General features: G+C 39.7%; 2 protein-coding genes and 1 long non-coding RNA gene across 6 annotated transcripts in view; 1 reads left to right on the plus strand and 2 right to left on the minus strand.

Annotated features, from left to right (window-relative positions):
• The window catches only part of MEMO1 (mediator of cell motility 1), a 128641-nt gene extending 125479 nt beyond the window's left edge, over positions 1 to 3162 (minus strand). For all 3 annotated transcript variants that reach the window (XR_013554779.1, XM_060645241.3, XM_060645220.3), the window contains exon 1: positions 3054 to 3162. Coding sequence is in view for 2 of the 3 variants with exons in the window: in XM_060645241.3 (XP_060501224.1) it covers positions 3054 to 3114 (61 nt within the window). In the remaining variant the exon portion in view is untranslated. The remainder of the gene's footprint in view (positions 1 to 3053) is intronic.
• An 8084-nt stretch (positions 3163 to 11246) lies between these two features.
• On the minus strand, positions 11247 to 20367 carry DPY30 (dpy-30 histone methyltransferase complex regulatory subunit). Of its 2 annotated transcripts, none has more exons than XM_060645286.3 (5): positions 20279 to 20367; positions 19963 to 20034; positions 19830 to 19877; positions 13813 to 13955; positions 11247 to 11589 (listed from the first exon to the last, which is right to left on the minus strand). In XM_060645286.3, the coding sequence occupies exons 2-5, from the start codon at positions 19996 to 19998 to the stop codon at positions 11517 to 11519; spliced, it is 300 nt and encodes a 99-aa protein (XP_060501269.1). In that variant the 5' UTR covers positions 19999 to 20034; positions 20279 to 20367; the 3' UTR covers positions 11247 to 11516. The 2 variants fall into 2 exon arrangements, with proteins under 2 accessions (XP_060501269.1, XP_060501260.1); XM_060645277.3 differs by having other exon boundaries at positions 20140 to 20342.
• Positions 15903 to 16412, plus strand: LOC132687286 (uncharacterized). Its single transcript, XR_009614037.3, has 2 exons — positions 15903 to 16019; positions 16270 to 16412. It is a non-coding gene; the product is annotated as an uncharacterized LOC132687286 (long non-coding RNA).
• Positions 20368 to 23701: the final 3334 nt, after the last annotated feature.

Consider the following 23701-nt stretch of genomic DNA (forward strand, 5'->3'; position numbering starts at 1 on the left):
AAAGCACTCCTAATTTCTCCAAAATGTATTTGCTGTCTTATTACCTACTTTAAATAAACCATAAATTCCTCGAGGGCAGGGAATAATTTAGACTTCTATTAGTGGATCTAGCATATAACAAGAAGTAAATAAAAACAAAGATATATATGTGTATGTACATGTAACATATATAAGTACACACACACTTTTTTTTTTTTTCTGAACTGAAGCAAATGTGATTTCACCCATAACCAAATACTTTAATTCTATGGACATGATCTGAATGATGTAGGAAGAACAGAATGACAATCCACAATGACATCTGTCTCTCTCCTATTACTCAAGTTTTTAAGAGTAGTTCACCAGGGAAAACAATAATAACACAAGTAAAACTTTTCCAATGGTCAAAGTTATCAATATAGGTACACTGGGTAATGTTAAACAAGTTACCAAACCAAGTTGAAGTTTACTTATTTTTACTTCACTTATTTCTCAAATACAAAATAAGCTTTTACAACTACACTGCTTTAAATTCATCCTTAATAATTACTTAAGTTTAGGGGTGCCTGGGTGGCTCAGTCGGTTGTCTGACTTTGGCTCAGGTCATGGTCTCTTGTGGGTTCAAGCCCAGCGTCGGGCTCTGTGCTGACAGCTCAGAGCCTGGAGCCTACTTCGGATTCTGTGTCTCCCTCTCTCTCTGCCCCACCAGGCTCGCGCTCTGTCTCTCTCTCTCAAAAATAAATACACATTAAAATTTTTTTTTTAAAAATAATCACTTAAGTTTAAAGTCACACACACACATATATATACATACACACAAGACACTCATGCTCTGAATTTTTTTAACAATGAAGTTGTCTATAACTATTCACATTATCAAAATGGCATTATTGATTTCTTTGAAAGTTTAGGGAAATAAGATTGTATTTCAAATTTTTTAAGAAAACAGTCCATTACAGGAATTGTTGAATCACTATACTGTACACCTGAACCTAACACTGAAAAAAATAAAATTATGCTTACACACACACACACACACACACACACACAAAGAAAGAAAGAAAGAAATTACTTCATTTTCATTCCCTAATGATAGCTATACTTAGAGAATGTTTTGAGCCGGATAAAAGAATTCCCATATTTGAGATTATTGAAGAAGTCTCTTCAAGTCCAAAGTGTCAACTTTGCCTTATTTTATTACCCAAAGAATGTTCAAGAAACTATAAAGATTCCTCCAGAATCCTTTGTTGAAATTTCAATGCAAGCTACAAAAAAAAAAAAAAAAGTTTAAAACACTTAACACTTATAGAAAGGCATAGAAAACAAAACCAAAAGAAATAAATCAAAAGAAGGCCATGAAAGTGAAAACTGAGACTTTTTAACCTTCAAAATACACTGAAGAAGCTTAGTGACTTACAACCCTGAAAAGACTATAATTGATAAACTGGATGTTAACAATACACTAAATTGGAGGGCAAACCCAGGAGCTAGGGACTCCCCCATTTCTCAGTTCCTGTTCTGCCTAGTACACAGTCTTGGGCACAGCCCATGTGTTGAACAAGAAAAGCTTAACTGACACTCTCAGGTTGTGAGAAATGATTAAATGTTTATGAAGTACTTTAGGACCATGAAGGTAAGTCAAATGTCATTTGCTTAGTACAAAACTACAGCTACCTGTTAGGCTTGCAAATTATGATTCTTTTGTGTCTTCCTAAGGCAGCGAATCTTCAGTGAGTCAGTAAAGTGCATGTATTTATGAGCTCGTTCAGCAACTTCAGAGCAATGAATTTTCCTCCAAATCTTTGCTGTCTCACAAATCATGTCACTAGCCAATCCAACTATTTGCAAAAGGAAACATGAGGCGATCCACGTTAAAGTTAGGTCTAGTTATTGATAAGCCAATACCAAATGACTGAAAACTATTAGGAATCACAGGGGAACTTTTCTTTGTTAACTTACCAGAAATGTGACTCCTGAAAGTAATCCCAGGAAACAGTCGCTCTAACAAAACGTTTATTAAAGGGAAAGTCCCTAGGCTTTCTTAAAGAGCTCTAAAACGTTTTTAGGCAGTGTGGACAGAAGCCTCCGTTCGCTCAGACCCTAATCTAATTCCTTAGGTACTTCAGCACCTGCGTGGTGCTGAGCGACTAGAGAGTGGTGAGGCTGCTGAGCAAAAGTGCTGATGCCAATCCCAGCTGCCCCCTTCGTGAATGACAGTAACAATGAAAACACTGACAAAAGAGCTGGGAGGCCACCCCAAGCCACCGCCTGGCAATACTTCTACTCTACCCCCAACACACAAGAGCTGCAAATCCCAGAAAAGACCCCGCTCCCGCAGACCTCACGGGCGGAGCCGTGGGCTCCGGTCCGGCAACGGGAAAAAGTACTACCCCGCGCACTCCTCTCCAGACAGCTGAGCACCTTAAAGGTGAGAGCGGAGCGCTGCCTCCTGCCAAACTGCCAGCGGAGGAGGGACAGGACTTCCTCGCGGGAGAGGGGAGAGCGGACGCGGCCGTGCACGCCGCCAGACGGAGGACTGCCCCGGTGGCGGGCGCCGCTCGGACCGCCGGCGGGGAGCAACCGCGAGCACAGGAACGCGCGTCCCTCCCTCGGCGCCGGGTGGGGGAAGCGGGGCTCGGGCGCCGGGCAGACCGTCCTCTCGGGGGGGGGGGGGGGGGTGGTGGCAGCGGCCGGCCGGCCGCCCGCCTCCCGGGAGCCGGAGGCGGCGACCAGCAGACTCGGGTCCGGGAGCTCCGGGAGCGCATTCCCTCCTCCAGCCGGGTCCCGAGGGAGGGCGCAGGCTGCCGAGGCGGCCACTCTCCCTCTCGCCCAACTCCGGGCTGAGCGAGAAGGGCGGCCGGCCCCGGGCTGCCCGGCGGGCTGCCACCCGGGTGGGGGAGGCGGCGAGGCCGGCCTCCGGGCCGCTCCCTCCCCACGCGGTCCGCGGCCGGCGGCCGTCCGCGCCCTCGTCCCTCCCGCCGCCGCGCGGGGCCGGGCCGCCGACCTCGGGCGGCCGCGGGCGCGGGGCCAGGTGGCGGCGGCGGGCTGACGGGCCGGCCGGCCTGGGGCCCTACCTGAGGCTGTGTACCAGCTCCCGGCGTGACTGGCTTCCCGGCAGACCACTCGGTTGGACATCTTGGTGCCTGTGCCGCCTATGGTGCACGAGGATGAATGAGGAGGCGGCGGCGGCGGCGGCAGGAGCGGCTCCGCGAGGGGACGAGACACCGCGGGCCCAGCCCAGGAGGAGGCGGCGGCGGGGAGGGGATCGGCCCGGCCCAGGAGGAGGAGGAAGAGGAGGAGGCGGCGGCCCAGGAGGAGGAGATGGCAGCCGGGGCGGTGGCGGAGGCAGCAACAATCACCACAAACTCCGGCGACCGCCGGAAGATGGGGCCCGCGGCGGCTTCAGCGAAGCCCGGAACGCCCTGGCCCCGGCCCCCGGCCTCGCCGCTGCTCCCCAGCCGCGGCCGGTTCCGCCGAGCCGCCCCCACGGCCCCCTCCCCTCCCAGCTGGCCTCCCCGAGCCACCGCCGGTGACCCCACCCCCGTGACTCCGCGCCCGCCCCCTCCCCCCACCCCCCGCGGGACTCCCCGCACCCACCCCCACCCCCGGCAGGGCCCTCCTGCCCGCCCGGCCGCCGGCCCGCGGGCCCCGCCCCGCCCCGCTCCTCCTCCAGCCGCGCGGCGAGGTTAACGGCGGAAACCGGACAGGCCGGCCGGCATCTGGGGTCGGGCGGCCCCGCGAGGAGGCAGCGGCGGCTGCAGCTCCGCGCACACAAAAGCCCAGGGCCGGGGCCTGAACCGGGGAAGGCAGACCCAGAGACGAGCCAACGCTTCCTTACTCGCCACTCTAACGGGTCCTGCCCACTGAGCATGCCCAGCAGCCGCTGCCAGGCCCGCCGAGGAATCTCAACGTGCACGCTCCGCTCTCCGGGGTTTAGCGGCAGCAGAGGCTTGGGGGGGGGGGGGGGGGGGGGCGGGGGGGAGGGGGCGGGGAGCAGGACGCAGCCGCAGGGCAAGCCCCCTCCCCCAGCCAACTTCCTTAAATGTAGAGCTCCGAGGGCACGCCGATGCGGTTTTCCACGAGGACAGTCCAGTTTGCCCTTCCCCCCCCCACCCCCATCATGCACACGAATTTTTAGTGAATTCACACCCCCAAGGTTTCACTCCCAGGGATGCGAGCTCGTGGCCACGCTGGGAAGTTCATTTGTAGAAACAGGCACATGGTGGTGTGCCTGTGGTCCCGCAAATTCTAGTTTTTGCTTCACTGGGCCACCCTGACCACCTAATCCTGGCTTTGACTACTATAAACGTTATCTTGTTTCATTTTATATGGATGGAAGTGCCTGTCTTAACTCCCTAATTGAGATTCAAGTGTGATATACCTAGCATCAGTTATTCTCTATGAAAAGGGAATAATTTATTCAAGGAGTGTCCCTAGAATTACAAGAGTTAATAAATGTAAAGAGCCTGACATAGTATGCATACAACATTTCCTCCTCTTATAAATCCAACTTTTCCACAGAAGTTCCAGGAACAAAGAATTCCTTTAAAATTACAGAGGAATCACAGTAAAGTAGGATATCTTGGACCTCTGAGGAAGTGTTAAATTACTTGTCCTGTTCCCATCCCTCCTCCCACCTTTTCAGCTTTAAGGCCCAAGGATCTTGTGTGAGATCCCAGGCCTAAAAACCTGGTCAAATACTGGACCATTTCTGACTTTCACACCTTCTTCTACACAGTTATTAGACAAAAAAAATTTTTTTAAAAATCTATTTTTTAGACTGACCTGTATTTCTTTACTCAATTTTTAACCCTCTCACTTTACCACTAACCTGCCCAAATATAAACATATTTTACAGCCAAAAGAAAAAAAAATGTGCCAAGTAGTCAATTTAAAGATAACAAAAAGGCGGGCTGGAGCTCTAATTCCATGGTACTCTTCTTGGAATACCAAAACTCAGTGGCAAATGATGACATGGTAAATCGGTAAACTTTTCATTATAAATTTCAAGAAAACTGTTGATACGGTTAATATGGCATTGATAAGCAGTGATAGTTCCTCAAGTTAATGACTCCTAATTGTGTTTCTATGGCCCCAAAAAAGACAGGGAAGGGATATTGGATACAATGAACTAAGAAAGCTTCATGTTTCAGGCTGGTCAAATTAGAAAATCAGATTTGAGTCCTGGCTGTCACTGATCAGCTATGTGCTCATGGGCATCTAGTGATTTAACCTTTTCAAGCCTCAGTTTTCTCATCTGTCAACATGCAAAAAATAATATCTAACTCACAGGCTTGCTGTGAGATTAAGTGAAAATAATCTGAAAACAATTTATAAGCTGTTCTTGGTTTATTCTTAACATTATCCTCTACTCCTAGCAACAACTCTAGGTCTCGTTCCAAACTAGTAATTTAATTTAAATTTAAGCTTCCTCCCTATGGAAATGCTCTGTTGAAGGCTTCTTTCCCCCGAAGGAGTTTTCTTCCTGGTCAAACTCAGCAAAGACCACAATGCCAACAGAAGTGAAAGGTTAAAAGATCTACTATTATCTCTAGAATGCTCTCAAAATATCCCATATTATTCCTCCTGTCCATCTTTTATTCAAGAACAGACTCCTGAAAGAAATATGTTGAAACTATTCACTTACCTCCCCTTAAATTAATGGAGATCCATATAATGCAAAATATTCATTTCATATCCTAGGAGAAGCCTGTGTGGCAATACTGTGCAATTCCTGTGTTATATCCTGTATTATATACAATTTCCATTATATCCACCAGGGGTTTGGATTTGACACTCCATAAACATCAGTCACAGCAAAGGGCAAGGAAGAATTCCTCACTAATACAGTCCTTATGAAGCAAAGACTTTAATAAATAAGGCACCACTAGTCCCAGAACCCAACATTCATAGCCTAACATATTTTCTGAAACAGCATGTCATATATTCACTGCATCAGTCTGTACTAGCAAACAACTAACACAACCACAATACCCATCAATATGAGTCTTGTTAAACTAGGATATATCCACACATATGCACCCGTTAAAAAGAATAGGTGGTGCTATATACTGGTATGGAAAGCTTTAAAAAAAATTTTTTAAAGCAAACTGGAAAACAATGTTTAAAGTATGCTATGATTAATGTAAAAATGAATACTTGGAAGTATTCTCGTACACTTGCATATATACAGATTACCTCCAGAAGGAAACACAATAAATTGTAAAGGTACTTGTTTAGGTGGCCAAAGCATAAGGATGGACAAAAGATTAAACTTGTGCCATCTACATATATACCTACACACACACACACACACACTACTTACATCTTTAGACTTCATGTTTGGAATCTACATGACAATATTAAATTGACCATTTTTATAATTTATTTATCCATGGTTGGCAGCTTGAGGAGCAGCCTACTACTTACTAAAACCCCCATATCTGAAAAACATTCTAGAATAAAACTACAGAGTTTTGGACAAATCAACGTTGAGAGAAGACTTTAACATAAAGATGCGCTTTTGATTTCAATTAAAACTGGTACTCTTAAGGGGCACCTGGGTGGCTCAGTTGGTTGAGCGTCTTACTCTTGATTTCAGCTCAGGTCATGATCTCATGGTTCATGGGTTCAAGCCCCACATGGGGCTCTGTGCTGACAGTGGAAGCCTGCTTGGGATTCTGTCTCCCTCCCTCTCCGCCCCTTCCCCACTCATGCTTGTTCTCACTCTCAAAAATAAATAAAAATAAATTTTTAAAAATGATACTCTAAGAAAGACAAATACCATTATGATTTCACTTATAGGCAGAATCTAAAAAACAAAACGAATGAATAAACAAAAAACCAGAAACAGACACATAAATACAGAGAACAAACTGATGGTTGCCAGAGGGGACAGGGTTGGGGGAATGAGCAAAAAACTGGTAGAGTGGGAGGTGCAGGCTTCCAGTGATGGAATAAGTCACAGGGTGGAAAGGAACAACACAGGGAATATATATAGCCAATGATACTGTAATAGTGTTGTGTGGTGAAAGAAAGTAGCTATACTGTGAGCACAGCAAAACTTAGAGTTGCCGAATCACTATGTTGTAAACCTGAAACTAATGTAACATTGTGTGTCAACTATACTTCAGTTAAAAAAAAATTTTAACTAGTACTCTAAACTAATTGTCAGTCAACTTTGCCCTTCCATTAGAAGTCAAATTTTATAAGTAATATCTATTAAACACTTAACTATGTACCTGACACTAAGCTAACTACAGATTTAGTGATTCCTATTGAGATGAAAATTTGTTCACTTCTAATTTTTTGGAAAAAATTTTTCAAAACTTTTGTCAAATGTATTGTTGTTTTTTTTTTTGTTTGTTTGTTTTTAAATTTTTTTAACGTTTATTTATTTTTGAGACAGAGAGAGACAGAGCATGAACGGGGGAGGGTCAGAGAGAGGGAGACACAGAATCCGAAACGGGCTTCAGGCTCTGAGCTGTCAGCACAGAGCCCGATGCGGGGCTCGAACTCACGGACCGCGAGATCATGACCTGAGCCGAAGTCGGCCGCTCAACCGACTGAGCCACCCAGGCGCCCCAATGTATTGTTAATATTATTTAGAATTCCCAGAAATGAAACAACTGAGTCAAAAGATTCAGGGTTTGTTTTGTTTTTTTTAAGTCTGACAAGAGGGTTTTTTTGAAAGAAAATTCATGTTCATTACTGCCTGGCCCTTTTATCTCTGGTGACCTATTTTCCACTATTATATTACTTTCCTAATTTAAATTAGAGATTTTTAAACAAATAGATTCTCAGTGATAGCCATTTACAGCTTTCATCTTCGTCCTTCATTTCTACAGGTTGATGACAGGTATCAGGCATCCGATTTGTTAATGCCTTTTTGGAATCCAGTCCAGAAAAATATCTGGCTACAAGATTTTATGCTATCCCTACAACCATTCTATCAGGAAGCAGGAAGTTATCAATCCTAAAATCTCACTATACCTTCTCCTAAATGAGATTTAAGCAAAGGTTCAATATTCTTTCTATAGGATTGTCAGAATTAAGTAGACAATATCATTCTACCCAAGCCATTTTTCTTTTTTTTTTCAATTCAAGGTCTCCGTTTCCTCTATGAATCTATGCCTAATTTGCTCTCCTCATCTTCCCACTAAGCTATCTACCAACATAATTCACAAATTCTCTGTAACACGTAGCACTTCTTACTCTATTTCTATAGTTGTTTACTAAACAATAACCTACCCAAATAAGTGTTCAAAGGGTAGGAATGGCTTCTATAATGTAATTGCCAGCTACACATAAAATACCTCATCAAAGTGTAGTAGAAACTTTCTTAACTGGTTTCTACTTCACTAACTTACTGGAGTAAGTGATGCTCTCCATTCCCATAGTCAAATATAAGTTGAACTCTTGAAGGTTATAGACTACACTCTTTAGGAAAGTCTCACATTATTACAATCTCCTCCCAGGTTTATGTACATAACTTACAAGAGTCCACCGTGTTCTCCAGTTGACTTACACCAGTTGTACTAGGTACAACCACTACACAATTTAATCAAATATTACATAAACTAATGAAATGCAAACACATAATGCAAAAGAGCTACAAAAATTAGGTGGAATACTCTGGAAAGACTAAGTAAAAACTGCCAAATTAGAGGCAGATGACTGAAGCCTGGAGAAAAAAAATCATTAAAAAATTATAGGATTCTAGAAATTACTTCTTAAATGTCTAAAATAATCCTCTACTTTCAGAAAAAAACGAAAACTGGAATTTTCAGACCATACATTACAGAAGTGGTTTGAGGAAGAAAAACGAAACAGAATTCTAAGCAGAGAACCCATACCCAAGAAAAGATTGAAAAAAAATATTATCAGGTTAAAAAGATTTATATTTTTTTAAGTTTAAAAAAAATTGTTCAGTGTCATTGAGGCTTCCCTACCATGACTCGCTTTTCCGTCTACCAACTAGATAAAAGGCCTCCTACTGTACACACACAAGGGCAAACTGATTTTCCCCCAAAGAAAAATTGTAAGCACCCCTGAGAACATTAAAGCAGAGAGTAACATAGCATTAAGGGAAGGTAATATAGCATTAATCTGGGTTTGAATCCCTGCCCCAAACTTATTTCCCCTTGAGCAAGTTAAAAAAATCTCACTTTTCTCATCTAAAAGTGAGTTATTAAAATTAAATCTACCTCACAGGGTTTGAAGATTATATAACAATTCATGTATTTAGCATGGGTGCCTGGTACATGATAAGCATTCAGTAAGAAGCGTGTGTACTACCAGCACAAAATATGCCTATTCTCAGCTGTAACTTTTAAAAGGATCAATTTCAAGATTGAGTAATTTAAACCCCATCTCAAAGAGAATTCAGTAGAACACCAGAAATAATGTAGCACTAGGCAGAGTACTGCATTACTTCAAAGTGGTCATTAACCAGAGGTGTATATCAGAATGGCTTAAAGAGCTTTTGTCAAAGTCAGAAGCCCAGGCTTGATCACAATTGAATCAGGCTCTCCAGGACTATTTATATATGAAACAAATATGAAAAGTTCCCTAAGTGGCTCTGATGTGAGTCACAGGTGAAGAACTGCTGTCAAGATGATAAAATTATTGATGCTTTAATAAAAATTACCCAGTTACTACTTAATCAAATGTTAAAAATGTCACTAAAAAGACTCAGGCAGATTAATGTAGGAGCTAGCCAAATAACCAAAATGAATCAGATGGAATTAATATTTGTGGAAACTATAAGAGATCCCAATCTTTACAGGTTTTTCCTATTCAAATATATAGATATGCAATTTTAAATCAAAACCATGTCACCTCCCCACAAGTGTCACTCTTACTGAAATAAGCTTTTGCTGCATTAAAGTGAACTATAAGACAGGAGTGCCAGGGTGGCTCAGTCGGTTAAGCATCTAACTTTGACTCAGGTCATGATTTTGCAGTCTGTGAATTTGAGCCCCACATTGGGCTCTGTGCTCAGAGCCTGGAGCCTGCTTTGAATTCTGTGTTTCCCTCTCTCTGCCCCTCCCCCACTCACATTCTATCTCTCTCTCAAAAATAAACATTTTAAAAAATAAAAAAAATTTTAAGAAGTGAACTTTAAGACATACCTCATTAGCATTAAATTCCTAACTTGGCCCTCACATGATTAGTTTTAATACACTTCCAAAGCAAGCTCTTTCTTTTTTTTTTTTTAAAGTAAACTCTATGCCCAATGTGGGGCTCAAACTCATGACCCTGAGATTAAGAGCTGCATACTCTACCAACTGATCCAGCCATGTGCCCCTAAACCAGGGCTTCCCAACCTTAGCACTGGTTGATATTTTGAGCTGGATAATTCTTGGGGACAGGTGGGGCACACAGGTTGTCCTATGTATTATAAGATATTTAGCAGCATTTCTGGCCTTTATCCACCAGATGCCAGTAAAACTCCATATTACTTCAGTTGTGATAACCAAATTGTTTCTAGACATTAGCAAATGTCCTCTGGGGTGAGAGAGCAAAGTCACTCCCCACTGAGAACCACTTCTCCTAATGAATATTTTTCCTGCCTGGCTTTCTTCAGACAATTTTTTTTTTTTTTTCTGAGCTAATGAGTTATTTAATTTCTTCATATAGGACAAAGTGAGCAGACCCCCAGAAAGGACTGGCTGGTGTTTTCTATTCAAAAAGCAGCAATGATGTTAACTTGCACAAGTACTTCTCACTTAGCTATCAACAACACATTGACAGAACTGGGTTTGAATGCCATTCAAGCACTTACCAGCAGTGTGGTCTTGAGCAAGTCACTTAACCTCTCCAAAGGTTTCATCTGCAAAATGGGAATAACAATATCTACTTTGTAGAGTTGCTAATGTTAAAGATAATTTAAGTAAAATAGTACTTATGCCTGACACACAGAATTGCAACAAACGACAGCTGTTATTGTATTACCATTAAGGTTTATAGCAGTGAAGGATATTGTACACCCTCCACAATGCCTCTATCAGTACTCCAACTTCATTGTGCATTAGAATCACCTGTGATGTTAAAAACTGAAGATGCCCAGATCCCACCCTCCAGGAGGTCCAGGGACAACAAAGAGAAAAACTGGCTGAGATTGTTATGTTAAACTTGACTCTGTTGTATTTTCATGCTGTTGTAAAATTTTGCAGCATTCTAAGACCCAAGAAAGAAGCAATTCATGAAAATAACTGAACCATATAAAATATTTGTCATAGAGAACAAAAACTACTTTCAAATAATGACGTTTTAACAGTTTATTTTGAAGGTAATTTTAAAAACAAAGTTAAAGACAATCTGAGAAAAAAATTGCACAGAATACACTCATTAAATAAGTATTGTGATTAAATCAAAATAAGGGAAATGTTTTCTTCTGCAATTCCGGAAATAAGTTCTGTTGTCCTGAAGGTTCTTATACTTCCAAAAAGGGGGGAAATCTTGGCAATTAAAGCTGCCTCTTAATCATGTAAATCTACAGTAGAAACAAAATTTTTTCTGTTCTTCCCAATAAGTCAGTTTCGATCTTCAAACTGTGCCTTGTTTTTTAAAAGATATGATGCTAGAAATTCAATGGGATTTGGTGGTCTGGAAGGGAAAAGAAATCCAAAATTTAGAAATTTATATTCTAGGTGTATTAATTTAAATGTATCATTCCATTAACAAAAACACATCTTTTTAAATTTAATTTTCATTTTACACTCAAAGGCCATTTGTAGTAAATATGGTAAGTGAAACAGACAAGCAAGTTAGTCAACAATATGGTTTAAAGAGGCTGAGATTTTTGTATGACTTAAATCTGGTTATAAACTCAATTCTAAAACACAAAGTTTCAAAAATGTAATGTTTGACAGTGGGATGACGATTACCCAGGATATTGAAATAAAGACTTAAAGGGGTCACCAGGGAGAACTCTGGGGTGCTGACAGTACTCAGTTTCTTGATCTGACTGCATGTTTTGTGGGTATGTTTGGATTCTGAAAATTCATCGAAGTGTACACCTATGACATGCACAATTTTCTCCACAAGTATCATCCTTCAATAAGAGTACAAAAACAATATAGGAAAATGGCTGTAGCATCAGTGAGACGAGTGGATGAACTCCCAAAAAAACGAATCAAAGGAATCAACATTCATTTGGACAAGTAAGTTCTATTATATTTTAAGTCACCTGTATTTTACTTCAAATATTTAAATCAATAATAATTCTAATACTGCTACCCTACAGCACATCTGAGAAGTTAAAACATATTTTTTTAGAATTAAGAGGTGGGAGAATGGGGAACTGGAGAAAGGTGGTCAAAAGGCACACACTTCCAGTTACAAGATGAATAAGCAAGCACCAGGGGTGTGATATCTGACACGATGACCTCGGCTAACACTGCTGTGTGAGAGACAGCAAAGTTGTTGAGAGTAGAATCTTAGACTTCTCATCACAAGGAGAATTTCTTTTCATTTTTTTTTTTCCTTTTTATTGCATCTATGTGAGATGAAGGATGTTAACTAAATGCAATGTGGTAATCATATCAAAAATATATGTAAATCAAACCACCGTGGTATATACCTTAGGCTTATACAGCGATATACGCCAATTATTTCTCAATAAAACTAGGAAAAAATGTTAACAGAAGATGTCATTTCCTATTTATCACTTTTCCATAGATTATGCTTGCTGAAAAAAGAAGATGAAAGATGAAAAATTGGGGGAATCAGATATTTAAAATCCTACTATGAAAAGGCGTATTTAGAATTCATTTACAGTGATCTCAAAACATTCCTTTACCATTTTAAATAGCCTTTTGAACTGCCTAGACATAAACAACATTTTTCACATAATATTTATGGTTAATTTCATGAATAATTTTGCCAGAATTCCTTCCTTAAAAATGGTTTTTAATAATAGCATGTTACTTAAAAACTTCTTCAAATTTTTCCTTCTAGCATTTAAACTAATATTTATAATTTCTAATATATTGGCTTTCTGTAAAGAACAAGAAAATATAAAAGATGCCCATATTTTAATTGACAGAATTAGAGCCGAGACATAACTTGCAGTCATAAATAAATCCTCTTTTATACGTATAACTAATTTATAAAAACATTTTCCCTATTGGATTTGCTTATACAAAAAGAATTTAGGTAGAATTACTAGGAAAAAACATGTACAGAAAAAACTGTAATGTTGCTAATAAAGAAATATAAATCAAAATACCTTGACAAGAAAAGTTAACAGTCACGCTATTAAGACTATGATAATGGAAGAAACTTAAGGATGAGTTTTTGGATGGAAAAATGGTATTATGTGTCAAACACTATAAAAAGAGTCATGTTCCTCAAACTTGCAAATCAACTCTTGGAAATTTATCATAAGAAAGTAATGAAACAAAAGCAAAAGAGGCATGAAAACATATAACACAGGTTGCCTGCTAACCTATAATAACAAAGGAAATTGGACCTAAGAGCTCAACAATAAGAAAATGGCTAACTGCAATATTGTTATAATTTAAATTATAATCACAAAGCCTATGCAGAGATATGGAAAAAGTTTTAGTTTATAATATTAAGTAAAAAGGAGATAAAATTACATGTACACAATTGCAAATCTTTACAAATATGCATATGATCTAAGATCAGTAGAGATAAATGAAAGTGTCTTAATTGATGATATTAGGGCTGACTCATATTTTATTTTATTAACTCTTTATATTGCGAGAAATAATTAAACATAACTAATGATAACTAATGAGATTTCACTTAGGGAAGCCTTTATTTTGCTTTCTCCAGGAACTCCATTTGCAGACACTATCTTACCTTTCTTTTGCAAGCACAGCCAGTCCCTGTAATAATATAGGCACAACTGTCTGATCCAGGTAGGCACGAGTTGGCAAAGACTGAAGATCCACTTTCTGTTTTGATGACTTTTCTGCATTAATCTTCTCATTGTCTACTATCCTCTAGTGGATTCAAAAAACACGCATGTATATTACAAATAACTAGATTGAGTGCTAAACAAAAAATAATGGAAATATGACGAGTAGAAAAGGCAAATCAATGACCAGAGTTGGTATGGTAGGGCAAATCTCTCTGCCAAAATAAAATCAGACCCATCTCTAAATTTCATTTAAGCCTTTCTTCTCTGAAGGCACCATAGTATCTATTCTTTTAATGTCTTATCTCTAGATTCTACTCCTTCTGCCTGTTTAGGAATAAATACAAGTGCTTTTTCTTTCTTTCATAAGAATACTTTCCTACAGTATGCTTCAAAAAATATGGACATGACAATAAGTAGCACTGAATCACAGTGAGAAAGCTAGTCCTGTTTCAATCCTTTCATCACAGGCAGTTATCAAGGATAAGTCTCACTTCCGTAGTAATAGGTGTGTAACACTTTAGCAACACTTGCTAAACTCTTAACAGAGAGAGCAGGCTTCAGGCTCAGAGCTTTCCAATGGCAATAGAATATAGCTAAAACTTATCCCCACCATTTCACATTCACTATTTTCTTGTTTATGGTTATCCTCTATCAAATGAGAATGTTTTTCCATTGGTTTCTTTTTTAAAGAAATGCATTCATGATTTTTAAAAGTGAACAGAATTAAGAAAAAATATTAAGTAAATGATAGTCAAAAAATGAGGATCATATGGAAAAGATCATTAATATGATATTTAAATGATGTTTAAGAAACGACTTATACTATTACTCCTAGAAACCCCCAAATTTAGGTCTTTCACATAGATTCATCTGACATCTTTACTGAAAAACTTTGCATTCTTTTACAAATCGACCATTTTAGAAATTTAGAAATAAGTGGCTATCTACAAGACAAACCACTATTAAGAACACTTTCATTTAAATAAACTTTTGGGGCACATGGAGGACTTAGTTACTGGAGCATGCAACTCTTAATCTCAGGGTTGTGGGTTCAAGCCCCACGTTGGGGGTATAAATTACTTAAAATCTTTTTTAAAAAATGAACTTTTGGGGCACCTGGGTGGCTCAGTCGGTTGAGCATCCGACTTCGGCTCAGGTCATCTCACAGTCTGTGGGTTCAAGCCCCGCGCTGGGCTCTGTGCTGACAGCTCAGAGCCTGGAGCCTGCTTGCGATCCTGTGTCTCCCTCCCTTTCTGCCCCTCCCCCACTCTCACTTTGTCTCACTCTGTCTCTCAAAAATAAATAAATGTAAAAAAAATTTTTTAAAAAAATGAAATTTTGCTTCAATCATACTCAAACTGGATATAAATGAGTCAATGACAACAAAGAAACATTTTCTAGACTTAGCTTTTTTAGACAATTTTATTTTGTAAAAAGTGGTAAAAAACAAAAAAACTTTAATCATATACCTACAATATATATGTACCATGATTTCCAAAGACACTTCCCACAACTATGTCAGGCAACAACTCTAATCAGGCTGATGATTTTTCCATCTTATTTTGAGACTTAGTAAGATGATAATGTTCTGTACTTAATTAATGTATAAAATATCTATTTACTTGCTCATGGATTAAGAAACTTACTGTTCCTCAGTAAATTTCAACAGATAATGCCCATATACGACAAAAACTAGTCAGTTACATGACATTCCAATACCTTCAATAAGGAAGCAATTAATTGCTTCAATTAAGCAATACCTGATTAACTCCTATATATCTTATAATAAAACCCCTTGACCAAATCCTCTCATTTTTCATTCAAATATTTAATGAATATGCACTATGTGCGAACAGCTAATGCTTAATTTTAGTTAAGCCAAAATCCTGAATTAATCTATATATATATACACACACACACACACAAATCCACCCCCCTCCAAAAAAAGGTATAAGATGTTAATGGTGTAGAACAATGATCACAAAAACGGGGGGAAAAAAAAAGGTGACCCCTATGATTGTCGTAGGCTACTGCTTCCTGCTAGAAAACATATAGGATGCAAGGCAGAAAGAACCAAAGCAGAGCCCAGCAATCTCCCCAAGCTGAGAAGACAGACTTGAAACTTCAGGGAGATTGGGGCACCTGGGTGGCTCAGTCAGTTAAGCAGTCGACTTCGGCCCAGGTCATGATCTCAGGGTCTACGAGTTCAAGCCCCGCGTCGGGCTCTGTGCTGACAGCTCAGAGCCTGGAGCCTGTTTCCGATTCTGTGTCTCCCTCTCTCTGACCTTCCCCTGTTCATGCTCTGTCTCTCTCTGTCTCAAAAAAAAAATAAACGTTAAAAAAAAAAAAAAAATTAAAAAAAAAAAAAGAAACTTCAGGGAGATCAAGACAACTAGAATTTACAGGACAGTGTACTGAAGAGTACATGGAAAGGAGAGAAATGTGCAGAAAGACACTAAAGAGACTGCTTTACAGTCTTCAGGTGAGTACTTATCAGGGCATGGATGTAGGGCAACTACCCAAGGCTAAGGGAAAAGAACACCTAGAATAAGCAGGAGACAGAATCCCCGGAGCTCACACAAGACCAGGAATAGTTCATGTTCCTGTGACACAAAACTGGAAAACCACATAATATACGGAGCCTTGGGGGAGATGCAAGAGAAGGATATTAGGCCTCAATTAAAGGTCGGTCTGGTCTCACCTGGAAAAGCTTAAAGCAAACCTCAAAGGGATCAAATTGTTTCTCAGTAACTTAACTGTGTCCTAGACCAAAGCTCAAGAATATTTGAAGGAATACAAAAATAACCAGTACCCAACAAGATAAAATGCATAATGCTCAGCCTCCAGTAAGAAATCACCAGGCAAGCAAAGAAGCAGGAAACTACTACACATAATGAGGAAAACAATTCAGTCCACAGAAAGAGACCCAGAAATGATACAGATGATAGAATAGGCAATGCCATCAACCAGCTATTATAATATATTCCACATCTCCAAGAAGGGAAAGGAAAACGTAAATAAATTAAGCTAACAGTATTTAAAAATATTTGAAGAAATAATGGCCGAAATTTTTCCAAATTTCATGAAAACTCTAAACCCACAGATCCAAGAAACTCAATGAATCCTAAGCACAAGATGCATAAAAATAATTTAAAAAAAAAACACACGAAGACATATCATAATCAAATTATTTAAAACCTGTAATAAAATTAAAAACACCAAGAGAAGAGACATTAAGTATGGAGAAGAAAAGACAGAAATGATTGCAGATTTCCTGCCAGAAATAATGTTAGCCAAAGACAATAGAACAAATCTATACCCAGCAAAAATATCTCAAGACAAAAAAATAAATTCAAAAAATAAACATAAAGACAAAATAATACTTTTTTTAAGACACTCAGAAGCTGGAAGACTTCCTTACCAGTAGACCTACACTATAAGAAATGTTAACAGAAGTCCTTAAGGCAGAAGGAAAATGATGCCGGATGGAAATCTCCATCTACACAAAAGAATGAAGAGTCAAGATGGTAAATATGGTAAATGGTAAATAAGTGAGTAAATGTGAAATATTCCTTTTTCTTATTGTTTGAATCTCTTTAAAGACAACTTTTTAAAGAAAATAAAAATAATGAGGGGCACCTGGGTGGCACAGTCAGTTAAGGGAGCAGCAACACTTGATTTTGACTCCAGTCATGATCTCATGGTTCAAGAGTTTGAGCCCTGGATCCAGCTCTGCACAGTGAGCCTGCTTGGGTTTTTCTCTCATTCTCTCTCTCTCCCCACCCCCCGCTTGCACTCTCTCTTTCTTTCAAAAACAAATAAATAAACTTTAAAAAATAAAAAAAATAAAAATAATGGGGGCGCCTGGGTGGCTCAGTCAGTTGAGTGACCGACTTTGGCTCAGGTCTTGATCTCATGGTTAGTGAGTTCGGCCCTGCATTGGGCTCTGTGCTGACAGCTCGGAGCCCGGAGCCTGTCTTTGGATTCTGTGTCTCCCTCTCTCTCTGTCCCTCCCCGACACGCACTCTGTCTCTCTCTGCCTCTCAAAAATAAAGAAAACTAATAAAAAAATTTTTAATAAATTAAAAAAAAATAAAAATAAAAATAATGAGTTATGGTATTTATAAAATATGCAGAAGGTATATAACAGTGGCACAAAAGCCAGTTGAAAGACAATGGGAGAACACTGTCGTTAAGGTTCTTACACTGCACACTAAAAGAAATAATACCACTTGAAGGTAAATTGTTAAGCGAGACTTGCATGCTATAAACCATAAAGCAAGCCCCCAAAAAGAAATTAGGAAACAAAATGGAGTAAGACAGAAAGTAGCAGCAGCTGAGTGGTTTCCAAACTTTCAGATATCACAAACAACAAATTCAAAATTACACAATTAACGAACGGACCAACATAGGGAAATGAACTCTATTTTCCAAAGTAAAAACTTACAAATAAATAAATATATTATTTTACTACCACCATTAATTCATAAGAGAATGGGCATTTTTTCAAAACATTTTTTAATGTTTACTTATTTTTGAGAGAGAGAGAGAAGGGAGGGGCGGGGAGACACAGAATCCGAAGCAGGCTCCAGGCTCTGAGCTGTCAGCACAGAGCCCGACGTGGGGCTCACACTCAGGAATTGCGTGATGGTGACCTGAGCCACCCAGGCGCCCCAAGAGAATGGGCATTTTTAAATTATAAAAGCAGGAAGACCAATCACCAAACAATGTATCATTATCAAGTACTCCCTCCACTCATTTTTTCCTCACTTTTCCATGGAAATTGGTCTGAGGACTTGAGAGAAACACTTTGGGAAACACTGCTGTACCGTATCATGGCTCTGCCTTCGTACACAAGCACCATCACAGAAAGATTGCGCTGATGCCTTAAAAGAAGTTTCTTAAAGGAATAGAACACAAACTGGTGTAATTACTTTACACAAAGTTTTCTTTTGTGTAAATAGTAGCTGCTACTATTATTACTTTGCTTGGAAATACTCCTGTACTCATTTATCCAAACTTAATCACTGGCAAGGTCTTTCCCTATTTTTTTTTCTCCTCCAAGAAAACATACACATCTCCTGGAAGCCTCTATTTTCCTAACCAATCCCACCCAGCCTTGGCTAATTCATTTGCTCTAGCATTTACTCATTCATTTACAAAATAACTTCTTCTTTTAATTTTTGTTGTTGTTTATTTATTCTTGAGTGAGACAGTGCATGAGCGAGGGAGAGGCAGAGAGAGAGGGAGACACACAATTTGAAGCAGGCTCCAGACTCAGAGCTGTCAGCACAGAGCCCCCACATGGGACTCGAACCCAGAGCGGTGGGATCATGACCTGAGCTAAAGTCGGATGCTTAACCCACTGAGCCACCCAGGCACCCCTAACTTCCACTTTTAAACAACCTCCTAGCACTTATATGCAAAAGCTCTGGGAAAGTATATCCACTTGTGTATGTTTTTTGTGTGTACTCTTTGAATTCAGACTTCAATGTGTAAGACAAAAACAATGTCTATTATGTGTGTTACAACTTCCAAAGGCATCTAATACTGAACGCAAAAAGAACGCAACACTTATTCATTCCACCAGCACACTATTCTGCTACAAAGACAATGGGTGTAATTTTAATGCGCAATTTTTCCAAAGAATATCCCAACAGATTCATCAATAGCCACCAAGCAAAAACGACTCTAACAGTCTCCATTGGTGACGCATGTTCGTTTCTTTATATCACTTTCAGAAGTTCAAACTCTTGACTCAAAAGTAATTTGGACTTCTGTATACCACGAGGCATTAGTACCACTAATAAAACAAGCTACCCATAACTTGATACTGTTTGGTTCATGCTGAGATAAAAGTTTTCCCTTGTGCAAAGCAACCTGGTAAAAATGGATCCTAAGTTTTCTCCAGCACATAAGAGACGCTCAGAAACGGCAAAAGAACTGGGCGAATTACCTCGACATTGTCTGTAAGACCGTACTCAGAGTGAGGGTTTTCTGCAACCTAGAAAACAAAACACAGGTCACTGAGACACGAGCCGCCCCTTCTCGCTGCACACCGCCACCCTGAAGCCAGGGCCTCCTGGTACCTGCGTCTGTCCCTCCAGCATCTGCTCTGGCTCCATGGCGGACCCTGCAAGTCACAATCCCCGGAAACCAGTCTTGGAAAACAAGAAGAACGGCGAGTTACCCGGGAGATTTCAACACGAAGATGCCAGGATGGAGTCCAGCCCAGCCCAGCCCCCGACCCCGCCCCTCACCCCCACCTGGGCGCGGGAGCACCCGGAGCAGTAGAGGAGCAAGGTGGGACAGTCCAAGACAGGGCGCCCGCATCAGGTCCGGAAGCTCCGCGGTAGTCCCAAGAACCTAGAAGAAGTGGGAAAAGGGGGAAAGGGAGCTGATTACCCGCGCCCAAGCCGCTCGTTCTTATGAGCCCTGCACCGCGCCACCAACTCCCAGCTCAAACCGCTTCAGCCGTAAGTGACGGATGTCGCACGACTGCCGCGCCTGCGCAGAACTCCCCAGCCGACCTGGGGCGGGGTGGTACCTTGGTCCTGTCCTGAGTTTACGTTGCACTGTGCGGTCCGCAGTGTCCTGGTCAAAATGTGGTCCAAGAGGTCGCGAGAGACTCGTCCTTCAACTTGCCCACTCAAGGCAAGAGCCAGCCCAGCTGCAGACCCAGTGACCACCGCAACTGGCAGGAGTTCAGCCCCGCCATGCCGCGGTGCTGCCTGAAAGCTTCTGCCGGAGCCCTTCCGCGCGGAAGCAAAATCACCCACCCGCTGGGTGGTTTTTATTAAAAAAATCAGACCTAAGCTAAGCAGTCTACGAAAGAATGTCAGTGTTTTACTCTAAACAGATGGGGGCAGAAGCAGTGTTTAGGGGTTTCATGGTAAGCTCTGGTCAAGTCCTTAAATCTGTGAATATGCGATGTTAAAGCTATTTTACACTTGTATCAAAATTAGCAAAAAGCAACCTGCTTTCCAAAGTGTGATACTATTGATACTGTTGTATTTGTAAAAAACACAAAGGATAATATGCCTCCTACATACAATTTGTAAATAGCAAACAAGATTGTTTTAATTTCAATAAATTCCATTTATTTTAATGTAAATAAAAGTGATACACTGAAGTTCCTACCTTTGATTCAACAATCCCATTTGTAGCTGCACTTGTAATATGAAAATGTGGAAACTTCATATGGAATATTTGGAGACTATGTCATATCAATATAAAGGAATGTAGACTATTAAAAGTCATTACTCTAGAAATACAGAAATATTTATGATTATAATATTACATTTTGAAAAAGGTAGAATACAACTTTATTTTGCTACTCTGCAAAAACTGAATTGATAAAGATCTGAAATAAATTTGTTTAGTAACTAGACTTGTGGGTACATTTTTAAAGTTTAATTTTGTAAAGTATACTTGATTAGTATTGTATTTGGTGGTAGTTACCATGTGGCACTTTGAGGATTTTTCATGTAGGACTGATGCAAAGATGTGGATGCATAAGTGTAGGAAGTAGAAATTGACAACTACATATATTAAGATTAAATACTTTTCAGGCATGGGAAATAACAGCAAATAAGTCTAGAGAATAGTTGGGAAACTTAATAGTTAATGTGCATTACTATATCAGCATATGTCCATACATTTCCCAAAACACAATAGGTGCATAATAAATATTTCCAAATTCCAGAAAGTAACTGAGAACTGCGAATTTATATTTTCTAAATACCAACAGTTTTAGTAAAATGGGAAGCTAGACTGAGCTCCTTTAAGGCAGGGACCTTGTCCTATATAACTTAGTACTTCATAAGGTTCACAGCATATATGGAGTTGATTCATAGTCAAAGCTGAGTATGAATATATATGCTGAAACTACTAAAGACTATATATATCTTTGTATATATGCGTGTGTTTGTGTGCTCTCTCTCTATATATATACACACACATATATACATACGTGCTGCTCCTTTTGGTAAATACATGCACACGCACACGCACGCACACACACACACACACACACACACACACACAATTAACTATCAGCCAGGTTTCTCTCAATCTAGAAGAGACTTCTAAGTATGGTTTACAAAAAGCTTCACTAAAATTTTTACATTTACAACTTTTTGAAAAATTCAGAGAAAAAGACATAGCCACAGAGAGGTGGGAGAAAAACATGACAACTACAGATGATTTAAATGAACTAGCACAAAAGAGATAGGAAGTGTAAAGTTACTTGAAGAGACTGCAGAATGCTGAGTGCTTATATGAAATTAAAGATTCTAAAGAGGATGGGCCCTGAGAACCATAATTATGACAGAAATTTGCAATAATGTGTACTCTCTAGAGAGGGATAAATGCAAAGAATGAGAAAAACATTGAACTCTTATTTGGACTTGGAGTACCAAACTCGGTTCAGCACTCTCATCTGCTTCTGTTATGTCCTTCCGTTACAGCGCTTACCTCATTCTGCCTTATATATTGTTTGCAGTCAAACACAATTAGATTCTTTAGTTCTTCAAAAGGAAAAATCTTATTACATTCATCTTTGTATTTGTTTCTTATATTCAATAAATTTTTTTTTCCAAAGAAGTGAATTTATAAGGAAAGCAAGCACTTGCGCCAAAGCACTACTCTAGAATTTCTTTCTTGCGGTTTTAGGGAGACAGTAGTTTAGAGATTCTAGAACTAGAATTCTAGAATCTAGAATAATAAAGACAAATTACTGTGCTTGAACCTTTTTATAGACTTGATGAAAATCCCATTTATAAAATATTAACCTATTAGATGATACCTATTTGGAATAATGCAATATGTGTAGTAGAGAACGCTTGATTTGGGATTAGATGAATATCAGAACCTGGTTCCTTCACTTGTTTGTCACATGGAAATAAGCAAATACTTGAACTCTTCTGAGCTTCATGTCTTTTCACATGTAGATTAGGATAACAATTCTTCATGTTGAGGATAAAATGAGATAAAACAGAAGAAACTGCATTGTGTGAAGGTACATAAGTGAAACATTCTATTTTATCTACATTTACTACTTCTTTATAAGAATATGTTCTACCTTTTTTGTTGTTTCTAGTCTTTTTTCTTTTGATTTGTGAGAAAGTGCTCAAATAAAAAGCATGATTCAGCACACACTCATACACACACACAAACACAAATGTCTTTGCAGAGGAATACATAGAATTTATTGAATATAAATAGACCCTCCTGAGAATAGTCTGTGCACAGGGACACCAACCACCTCTGAAGAAGACCTAGAAATGTATATTCCAGATTTGCTTAATAGCTTTCCAAGGAAGTGTCTTTTGGTGGCTAATATTAGAAGACAACTACTCTACCCGTAAGTCCCTTGTCTCCATTACCAAACCCCATGCCCAAGCACCCTTACCACCATCCTCATCTCAGAAATGTTGATATACCAAGGAACATGTCAAATGGGCTGTTTAAAGACATGAATAGAGTGTATTCAGATTTTTATGATACAGCCATGATCTTAGCAATGAGAGTACTAAAAATAAAAAAGCTAAACTTCCTATAATTCCCAGTCCCTAAATTGTCAATGATTTCCATTTCACATAAGAGGTTGGTTATATTTAGATTTTTCCCCAAAATTTCCTAAGAGATTTTCAATTTTTTTAAAGTGTTGATTTTTAGGGGCACCAGGCTAACTCAAATGGAAAGGCATGTGACTCTTAATCTCAGCGTTGCGAGTTCAAGCCCCACATTGGGTGTAGAAATTACTTAAAAACAAAATCTTTTAAAAAAAAAGTGTTGATTTTATGTTTTATGTTTTCCTTTTACAAT

Source organism: Panthera onca, chromosome A3 (assembly GCF_046562875.1).
Source record: "Panthera onca isolate mPanOnc1 chromosome A3, mPanOnc1 haplotype 2, whole genome shotgun sequence".
NCBI classification, from domain to species: domain Eukaryota; kingdom Metazoa; phylum Chordata; class Mammalia; order Carnivora; family Felidae; genus Panthera; species Panthera onca.

Bases quoted from the DNA above. Each gene is read 5' to 3' on its own strand.
- DPY30 (XM_060645286.3), bottom strand. From the start codon at position 19,998: ATGGAGCCAGAGCAGATGCTGGAGGGACAGACGCAG. The intron at 13,956-19,829 runs GTAATTCGCCCA...TGAATCCACTAG, and splicing joins GTCTTACAGACAATGTCGAG to AGGATAGTAGACAATGAGAA. The intron at 11,590-13,812 runs GTAAGATAGTGT...TTTCCCTTCCAG, and splicing joins GCTGTGCTTGCAAAAGAAAG to ACCACCAAATCCCATTGAAT.